The sequence below is a fragment of the Symphodus melops genome, assembly GCF_947650265.1.
Source record: "Symphodus melops genome assembly, chromosome: 14".
In the NCBI taxonomy this organism is placed as follows: Eukaryota; Metazoa; Chordata; class Actinopteri; order Labriformes; family Labridae; genus Symphodus; species Symphodus melops.
This window is the reverse complement of record NC_136704.1, coordinates 12,088,223-12,098,933: the sequence shown is the minus strand read 5'-3', so window position 1 is coordinate 12,098,933 and position 10,711 is coordinate 12,088,223. Positions and strand designations below refer to the sequence as shown.

The following is a 10,711-nucleotide window of genomic DNA, read 5'->3' as shown; positions in this document are numbered from 1 at the left end:
GGACACTTATTTAAAAAGACAGGTTGATTAGGATCATTCTTACTGACAACAGTAGCCTCGGGTGTAATCCTGGAACAGTTTGAGCGCTGCAGAGAACGACACCCTCACAGTTCCCTAAATACAAAACTTGCATTGACATTAAGCCTCAGTGGCCACTGAGTCCGCTTCGAGATGTGCAGCTCAGGTCTCTGAAGGCTTGTGATGTTTCTCTCCCTCATTTAGGATTAAATGTGTTTAAATTGTGTAGTATAACGTTTAAACCATATCACACCTGCATGCATCATTAAGGTATTTCCTTTGGATTATAGAACAGTTTTTTAAAATACAGAGATGCATAGTTTTTACAAAGGCTATCACTATGGGTGATGATCCTACATTTCCCATAATGCATATTGCCCTTATCTTTTGTTAGACCCTCAATAACTCCTCGAAGCTCAAATTTCAATTTAACACACATTTAAAAAACAAATATATTCATGGGCTCTAATCTCAAATAGAGATGAGCCTGATTACACCACTATGACATCATCAGTTTGCTTTTCCACCTCTTGAAAGCTCCCTCTAGATTGACATGATATGGCTGTTGCCAAAGGCCCAGTAGTAATATTCATGATGACGATGAAGACTTTAGTTTCATTGGAGTGTAGTATTAAAATAATTTTTTTGGCTTCACTTTATAATACAAGAAACAATGTGTGTCAGAGTGGGCAAAAAAAAAAAAAAAAAAAAAACAAACAACAGAAAATAAAAGCACACAGACAAATACAAATAAAGTAAAAAAAATATAAGTAAACAAGAACAATCACAGAGAAAAAGCTTTTTTGTAAAATAATGTCTTGATTGTAAAGTATTAGGGACTGACTCCGCAATTGTGATCTTATCTCACAGGCTGGTCCAAAGTGTGGGGGCTCTAACAGCAAAACACCTGTCCCCTTTAGTTTTCAGCCTGAACCTTGGAACAACCAGCAGAGCTCCTCCACAGGAAATGTGATTAAAAAAAAGTTCAGTTAATACAAATCTGTCATCCCAGCAACTTCAAGAAATAAAATGATATTTCTCTTTTTGCTGCAATCATCCATTAATCCATGTGAGTGTATGCATATGTGGCCACTAGATGGAAGACGCAGCTTAACTGCACATCACAAGTGTCTCCAGCTGTGTGCGTGGGAGTTTGTGTCCTGCAGAATTCATCGACGCTGTCATTCCAGCGAAGCTTGGCCTGTGATGTCCCAGAGAAAATGAAGAGTCACTGATGGAAACTGCACGTCTCCAAAGCTGAAGATGAATACCGAGCTCAGCATCCAGCTCATTTCTGTACCCTCTCGCCTTTTTAGTGTCACACTCCTCTCACCCTTCTTTCTGTTCTTCACCCTTCTTTTTTTTTCACTGACGATCACATGCACATGCAAGGCTGGGAGAGGGAAACAGGGAGAGCATTCATTACTCAGGGTGAAAATACATGGCACACTTTCAAACTGCCAGAGGTGAAATCCTCTTCAGAAGTCAGTGATCTCAACACCTGCCCATGACTGATATGACTGTGTGTGTATGTGTGTGTGAGTGTGTGTGTGTGTGTGTGTGTGTGTGTGTGGGTGTGTGTGTGGGTGTGCATGTGTGTTGCCAGGGCCTCTGAGAGAAGCACTCTCAGTGACGGCTTACAGAGACAGAATGAGGACGTCACAGGTGAGTGAATTTGCTCAAACTGACAGGTGAACCAACACACACACAGACACACACATTCTATCAGTAACACATTTGCGATCATGCCTCTGACACAAGCATGCCCTCTGTTTCTCTCTTTCTTTCCCAGAATCACACACGCACACACACACGCACACACACACGCACACACACACACACACACACAGCTCTGTGGGAGCCAGCTGCGTCCTCTGCAGCAGCACTATCACACATGAATAACCAAGGCTTCTGCTCTGCAGCATTGACTATTCAATACCTGACAGGGCACCTTATGGCGTATGTGTGTGTGTGTGTGTGTGTTCCTTTTCGAGAGAACTATCCATATGAGCGTACACTTGAACTTACACATCAGGGGCCGATGTCAATCCTAGCCAGAGTTTACTGGAGTGGGAAAGACAGAGGAGGCATTGTAACAAGCCGATTGATTACCTGTAATGAGATGCTTTATTGGTCACCAAAGGTTTCCTCCCGTTGCTCTAGTTCTCCTCTGAAAGGAGGCTGAGGTCAGGTTCAGGTAGAAAACTTTCGAGTTGCTTCAAAGCACTCAGGAAAGCGCGATACTTACTGTGAGGGCTACTTTCCAGCTGGCTCAAAAGTGGGTGCACCCGGGCTAACCATGATTTTTTATGGACCCACTGAGACGTCCGAGAGCAAAACACTCACTCATCTCTGTGTGGGTTTGTAGTTATCGATGGATTCTGTTCAGCGTGATCACAGGTGCCCTGGTTGTGCTTTGTTCTGCATAGTGGATCGAATTCAGGGAGCTGCAGCGTTAATAAAGTAAAAAGCAACCTTTTCCATCATTTCCTGTGGATAATTTCATGTTGGGACTGATCCGGAACACTGTTTGCAACCTTTTGTATGGACCAGACTCTAGCTTTGCACCTTTCACTTTAATCATGCGAGCTGTAGTGCTGAAGGGAAGGTATTGATTTGTTCATTGATCAGTCCTCCAATTTAAACCAAACTAAAATGTGTTGACAGTTTTTGGCTGATTTGCCAAAACATTTCGTACTGTAACATAGTTATTGTCCTGAGGGGTATTCAACCTGATGACTTCAGTGACCTCCTCAAGCGACAATGTGAACTTGTTATGGTTTATTCTTATTGTGTTTGTCTCACTTTTTTAGACATATATATTGTATGTTGTTGTACTTTTGCACACCTTTTAAAAACTGAAAACAAGTTTAGGGAAAAAAAATAAATCTCTTCAGATCATAACCATGCAGAGAGTGTAAGGACGATACGATATTTGATCTCATCCACTACTTCAGATAACGACCATCAACCCGCACATGATCTAGCACATGATCTAGCACACTAACATTTCTAGTCAAGATGGAGAGCACAGTAAACTTTATACTTAATGTATAATTTCCTGCACCACAACCACAAGTGTTTGTGTGGTTTAGCAGACTGTTCTACTCCTACAGGCAGTCATGTTCACCATGTCACTCACTCACTCACTCACTCACTCACTCACGTATAGAACAATAAAACATACATGAGATGTAGTTTTCAGGGTTAAGTCACCTTGTTTAAATGAGCCCATATAGCAACTTCTACACAATAAAATAACAGTTTCTTTAGAGTTTTATTCCTGTTGAGGTCTAAGAAAATATAATATACTTTAGCACTATCTGTCTTAGCACTCTTGAATCTTGTGAAAGATTTCCTGGCAAGGATTAAATTGAAACACCTCACAAACTTTCTGCAGGTGTAAACTAAGCATAATAAGACTCATGTTACCATGACCAAATAGTAACCTTTGGATATTTGCTTAATTTGTCTTTTCTTAAAGATGTTGCATGTAATACTACATGAGATTAAAAAACTAGGACTTTTTTAACAAATGGATCATATTGTGAGTGCCGGTGCTCTGTTCAATAAGAAGCGAGCTTTAAAGGAAGAACCCTATGCACGACACTCACCTGACTGGTTCATTCTCTGCAGAAAACTGCAGCTCCCCCACAGACCTTTGGAGCATTTTTCATTCCATTGTTTGTCTTCACAGCCTGCAATTTTAAAGTTTTGGTTTACTTTCACTGCTCTTCAAGCCATTGTTGTAACTGAAGGCTAGGGTTCTCAGTGAAAAACAAGCTACCATTCAAAAAGCAAAAAGACACAATCAGAAGCTGCATGGTTATCACTTCATGGAGCCTTTTACTCACAAAATAGCCTCTTACCTACCTCAGGAAGGGATAGACATCACAGAGCTCAAAGTAGAACGAATCCTTGGCTTCATTCATCAGGTGGCCAGAAATACAACTTTATTTCTTCTGCATATGCAAACAACCACTGTTTAAATAACCTCGTTGGATTCACCTATTTTGGTGATCATCAGTGTTGTGTTCACAGTTTGTTTCAGGATTAGGAGGAAAATCATTGGTTTTAGACGTCCTGCAGTAGCGAACGAATCTATTCTTGAATGCATGCCATTTATGATTTCTTTTAATTTGTAGATCTACTGTGGAGTAAACGCATTAAAATGAGATTCCTCAGGGCATAAAAAATGCTAAACAAGTCATGTTTAAGCATCTTATCACAGAGCCAACATCATTTAAATGTCAGTTTGCCTTTCTTACATGAGTATAGCATTTTTATATAAATATGTTTTTGATTAAAGCAGAACAAAGATTTAGATGAAGTTTTCTTGTTTACCTAGGATGTCGTGTCCAAGACCTTGCACTTCTTCAGCTGCTTCCATTACTCATATATGCTAATACATAGTGCCAAAAACATTCTCAATTTCAAAGTCGCGATGACCTTTCCACTTTCTCCCCTACTCTTCATTCCTGCCTTTCAATCTTTCCTACTTTTCTCCTTCAGACTCCACCGGTCCGTCTCCCTCCCTTTCAGACGAGAGCATTAATTTCTCAAGGTCTATCTGTGGCACACAGTGGCTACGTGGAGCCTCACTTCTCCTTAAACACAAATTGATTTCACGCTCAAATCCTCTGAGGATAAATCACAGACCTCCACCTGCTCCCCACTGCGTCTCTGTCTCCTTCTTTTTCCCTTACATCTCACTTTGTGTCTTCTCTTCCACCCATTTCATACCCTGCCTGGCTCTCTGCTGACATGCACCTGCGCACACAAACACGTGTACACACACATGCACACATCTTTGTCCTAGGTGTGTGATGGCTGAATGGGCAGGGATGCTGTGAGAGAAAACTGTGAGAGAGGGAGTGAAGCAGTGAAGGCCAGAGGCATCTACATGGTGGAACAGGACAGTTTCTGGCAAGGCCGTACTCAGGAAAATTGAGGAACCGTTTTCATGCCACATTAAGTTACAGCTTGCCTTCCACTACGGGACTGAGCTCAGACAGAGGAGGCTTACTTCTGTTGTAAAGGCTAATAATCAACGCGATGGAGTTATTACCCAGCAGTTCATTTCGCCTAACCTCGATGCGATCAAAGAAGGGAAAAGGAGGCAGAGACATGGATTGAAATAGATTATAATGCACCGAGCTTCATTTTAGCATTATTCACTTAATATGCTGCAGTTCAATCTCAAAGGGATGTCTGGATGAATGGTATAAAAGTCATAAGGGGCAGCCCAGAAAGGGGGGCAAATCAAGAGATCATAAAAAATGGGTATTTCCATCACTGCATCTTTAAACTCTGTCTGCTGTCATTAAAGTAAAAGTATTCTGGTGCGTGCAGTAGCCCTCGCAGACAGGCTTTATATGTCTCTATGATTATTATTAAAACACCACATCTCAGCGCTGTCACTGCAGGGTGGCATCACAGTCAAATATGAAGCCCCCTGTCATGCTAATACATGCCTTTCAATTCCCCTTACATGTAAGTGAACGATGACTATACAGTCTAAAGGGGTCAATATTAGCCAGTGTGTAAAGAGGCCTATATGTAAAGCCTTACCATACTACATTTTCACACATGCTTGTCAGTCAAGTCCCCAGCAAATTCGCTTTGTTTAAACAGATGACGATATCAAGATGTTCACAGTGTCGCTTGTCAGCCAGAAGGACAACAGTGGTTAATTGTCTGTGTACAAGCTGTCTGGATTTATAGACATTGTTTGCACTGTGACGTGTGACTGAATCCCGAGGTGCTGTATAATATGGGTCTCAGAGATTAATGTGGAAAATGTATTTCAGAGGATTTACTCAAGGTGTGAAGTTCACACTAACCTATTGCATGATCTGTTAATTACAGTCCAAGTCAAGAAAAAAAATCTCAGAAGTGTGACGTGTGACACCTAGATTAATTCATTTTTATCATAGAAATGTTGATTTAAAAGGGGGTATCCAGCTGTGATAGTTGAGCAAAGGCATCTGGTGCTATAGCTTGTAGGATAAGAGCCCTTAAAATCCTACAATCGGCCCAAACCGATATGTGCCACAATCTCCAAATCCCTGTTCTAAGGCAAGATCTCTGTTTTTAGTCAATTCTGATATGAGTCGTTTTCTTCAGGACCATAGAAGACCTTTAATGTCATAATGGGAGGAATCCAGTAAGAATGGATTAGCAGCTTATTATAGCTCTATGAATTGAGCATCAATTGTACCCACTATCTTTGTCATGGTGCGATTCACTAAGCATACTGAGATCATCACGAAAGTTGTACTGCTCGGCTCAGTTTGTTCTTGTTTTGAATATCATCGTAGAGTTGACCCTAATAACATGTGGTTAAAAAAAAAACGGTGGAGTTGAGCCATGGTGACTTGATAGATAGAGACGGGACCCTTCATTGCGCAGTCCAGTCTTTTTTTTTCTTTGAGTAAAAAGTAAAATATTAAGACATCATATTTCAGTTGCATCTTGGGATAAACACCAAAAGCCTTTTAAGAAAAACAAACTGTCCGAAAGAAAGAGCACAAACATGTAGATGAATATAAGGCAGGACAAATATGATGGATATGCAGTTATATAACTTTATCCCTTCAAATGATCAACAATAGTAGAGACCAGATTGTTTGATTGCAAAGAGTCTTTTTATTTTTCTTTGTGTTCAAGTACGGTCCTCTCTCAGCAGGGTCATCTAAGAAGCATGGACACACAATAACACACAACTCGCACCAGAGCCTGAGCGTCTTCAGGTGGGATTTCTCTTTTGTCTTGATTGGGAGGGGAGGGAGGGGGGGGCCTGATCAGCAGCTTTCACGTTTAGGTCAAGTGAACAAGAGTCCTGTTGCACATCACATAATCATTTTTTTCTCTGCAAACATTTGTTGCATTTAGTGACACTGACATCTGCACATAAAAATTATATATATATTTATATTTATATTCATATATTCATAGATTTGTCATTCTATATCAACAATTCATTCTAGTGATTTCATCCTTGGTTGCTCATGTTGTAAAACTGGACAAACTGTCGGTAGGAATGCCTTGTTTGGACACTGATTTATACAGTAACGCACACATACTGTACATACACGCAAAAGAGGCATACATACACTACTACACACATGCATGCATAGATACGCTCGCTCAGGTTTACATGTACACTCACAGGCCATACATTCTGTCACATACATGCACAATTACACAAACTCACACACACTTGTGTCCCCACACACACTCAGCCAACACAGAGAGGCAGGTCTGTACATCTATGGGAGGGAGATGTTACCCATTATACCCAGCAAAAGTACGGCTTCACCTGATTAAAACACAAGAAATCAAAAGTTACAAACAGCAGAGGGAGTCATCTCGTCACTGTCAGTAAACTTTGACAAAATGTCCCTTTAGAGTCCAATAGGACTGGCCCACGAGGTGTCGAAGTTTGGCACAATGTCATGTGTCTCTCTCTACCTTCTTTTTCTACTGTACACTACGATGTACAATACTCATGGTGGCTCTTGTTAAATGGACCAGTTTCTATGCAACAAGCGAAGATGAGAAACCACTTAAAGTTGACATGGTCAAACATATCAGCTCTCGGAAAAGGAAAAAAAAAAAATCCCATCTCTTTCCAAAGACAGAGAATGTGCTTTAAACATATACATAATTTTTTTCGGCAGTGAAAAAGCACTTTTTGTTCACACAGACTCTGGGAAAAAAAGCTGCTCTGCCAATCTGTTGTCGAGGCAGCCTTGAACTGATCTTGACGTAGAAGTGTGTCCACAAAAAAAAAATCAATGATGGAGAGAGAAAAACACAAACGCTGCAGGATTCCCTCTCTGGTTGGAAAAGTTTGAAACAAAGGTGTCCACATACAGTATATCCATTCTGATGATGTCTGTGTTTACTGTTGTTTCCGTTTCTTGTGTTTGTACTTCTTAAATCTTTGTTGTTGTTTTTTTTTTGTTGTTAAAGTCAGTTGTACGTCTTTGAAAAAAATCAAAAAATCAAAAGAGGCCCCATCCAAAAATGTGTAATATACACACTATTTAACCTTTAAACTGTACACAAAAAATAAAACTGCCTTTTTAAGTGAAAATCTAGGAAAAGTACAAATAAAAAAAGATGGAAGAAAAATGTGCCAAAAAAGTGTTACGAAGATGACATTCCTTGAAAACAAATTGAGAAGCCTGTAAAGGCGGCAAGGCCATTGCAATAAAAAAAAAAAAAAACAGAGGGGGGGCAAAGCAGTGCTACGTTTGCCACTTAGGCGCAATAGTAAACATCCACGTTTCACCTTGTGCCTCATGTGCTTTCATCTTTATCTGTGCTTTTATTCCTCCTGACCTCCTCAAGAACCCTCACGCCATCCTTGTTGCTCCTATCTTCCTCTTTGTCTTCAGCAAAAGGTCAGGGCCACTTCCTGCTCCTTCAGAGTAAGAGCTCACTCTCATCTGCTCCCCCTATTACCTCTTGATCCCATCGCTGTCGTCTCCGTGCACTCTCTCCACCTGCTCGTTTCCCCTCTGCCTGCATTCCCCTGCCCACACCTTTTTCAAACACACTTCTTCACATCTACTCCCACTCAGTCCACTCATCAGTTCGATGGAGCTGACTTTGAAGAAATAAAGCTGTCTGGAAAAAAAGAAAAATGTTGGCATGCACATGCACAGTCTCTTTTTCACTCGACCTGACTTCACTTCTTAACACATCTAGTTGCGTCTTCCCCCAACGTTTAAAATTTTCTGCCACCTTTACACCATGCCGCTTGCTGTCAACTTGTGTTTTTTCTGCTGTGGATCACTTGCAAAAATAATCCCTGTCACACACGCACACACAAACTCTCTCTCTCCCCCCCGCCGCCCCCATCATCATAGCCTAACTAGACCCAGGAGTCAGGCGAGGCCGGGTAGTGACTGGTCTCGTAGTTCAGTTCGCTGTATGGCCGAGAGGCTGAGTAGAAGTCTACGTAGTTCCCGGTTGATTTGAGGCCCAGATGCATGCGCAGGTCTTCCCGTGGGTCTCGTGGTGGCCCGCCGGAGGTCGGAGGCTGCTGGGGTTGAGCCTGAGGCTGGGCCTGTGCCGGGACCTGCAGCTGTGGCTGGGAAGGGGGAGGAGGAGGTCCCTGGTCCTCGTAATAGACATCTTCGAAGCTCCGACTCTGGCTGTGAGGAGGAGGCTGCGGTGGCTGAGGCTGGGGGAAGGAAGGGGGGGGAGGATAGGGGTCGTAGTCTTTTAGCACCGCTGCTGATGGGCTGTCCTGCTGGGGCTGGGGGGGCACGATACAGGGCTGAGCTGGAGCCTGGTGAGGGAGTGTTGGAAGTGGCGGAAAAAGTGAAAGGTTGAGGTGAGGTGCAGTAGAATGGAGAGGCAAAGAATAGTGGGTCGTGGGGTTGGGGTGAAAGGTGGGGAGTGAGATGAAGAGGAAAGATGGAGAGGGGAGTGGCAGGGAAAGAGTGAGCACATGGGGGGAGAAGCATTTGAAAGGCATGTAGTACAAGTAAAAGCCCCAGATAGGAATCAAGTGGGGAGGGACTCATGCAGTGAATTCTCTATTACATGCAGGTACAGTATTGAAGGGGGCAATTTATCTGGGATACTGTAACTTTCATAGATTGGTTGTGTGTATGCACTTCTGGTGAATGGTGTGGGTAAAAGAGTGTGTGTAGACATCAGATTGTAAAAACCCTCTGCGAACATAATCGTTTCGTTTGTTTGGTGAAGTTTATCTGCCAGTTATAAAAACAAAGTTTGTATCCACATAAAAGTTATTTTATGGATTCATTACAAGCAATCTAAAAAATAAATGTACATAATCTTCCCAGTCAATTGAATGATGCTCTGCCCTCCATCTTCAACAGCCATTCAACAGAAGCAGACCAGCGATAAGGATTTGAATTGCCAGTTTGGTGTCATTTCTGGATGTTCTGGTTTGTTGCTGCTGAATTGAGGGCACCTCTATTGCACACTTTGCCAGTGCATCTCTTTTAACTGCAAGATACCTTGTATTTGTGTATTTGTGTGCGGCTATGGTTCCTAATAAGCAACTTATCATGACAGCATGTGCAAATTAGAAGCCCTTTTCAGAATCTGATTCTGCAACAGCGCCGTAACAAAGCTCTGCCTTCATAACGTCTTTGTACTTTGGATTCCCCAATGGCATAATATTGGTGTCCCAACTTGTTACTTCACATTGTGTTACAGTGTTGAAGAAGCAAGGTGTAAAAACACAGCAAAAGCTCCACATAGACACATGCTTATCCATGCCGGCTCTGCCCTGCAACGTCTCTGCTACAACCTCCTATTGCTGTACAGAGGTGGGATCCCTATAGGCTAGCTGTCACAGGGCCTCAATATTGCTCTTTGATCTGGCAATCTGAATAAGGCTAATGAGAGTCTGTACTACATCATGCACGGCTCGAGCCTGCTGTGCTGCAGTGGCTTTAAATACGCCTTACAGTACGTGTGTGTAGCACATTTATCGAGAACTATAAACTCACCTGGTTTTGCTTGATATCATCACTGGCGGTCAGGTAGGAGTTCCGGAACAATGTAGATGTCCCACAGGATACTTGAACTGAATGAATGGAGAGTAGAAGAGAATAAAACACTACCTTTATGTGGATAAAAGTAGTGCACCTCCTGTGAATGATAACAATTTAAAGACAAAAAAACCGTGGGAAACTTCACA

General features: G+C 42.1%; 1 protein-coding gene across 2 annotated transcripts in view; it reads right to left on the bottom strand.

Annotated features, from left to right (window-relative positions):
* Positions 1–6,629: 6,629 nt before the first annotated feature.
* ctnnd2a (catenin (cadherin-associated protein), delta 2a) overlaps positions 6,630–10,711 on the bottom strand; it is a 244,958-nt gene continuing 240,876 nt past the window's right edge. For both annotated transcript variants that reach the window (XM_079361441.1, XM_079361442.1), the window contains exons 24-25: positions 10,521–10,597; positions 6,630–9,322 (exon numbers count right to left, since the gene is read on the bottom strand). In XM_079361441.1, coding sequence (XP_079217567.1) covers positions 8,903–9,322; positions 10,521–10,597 — 497 coding nt within the window. In that variant the 3' untranslated portion in view covers positions 6,630–8,902. The remainder of the gene's footprint in view (positions 9,323–10,520; positions 10,598–10,711) is intronic.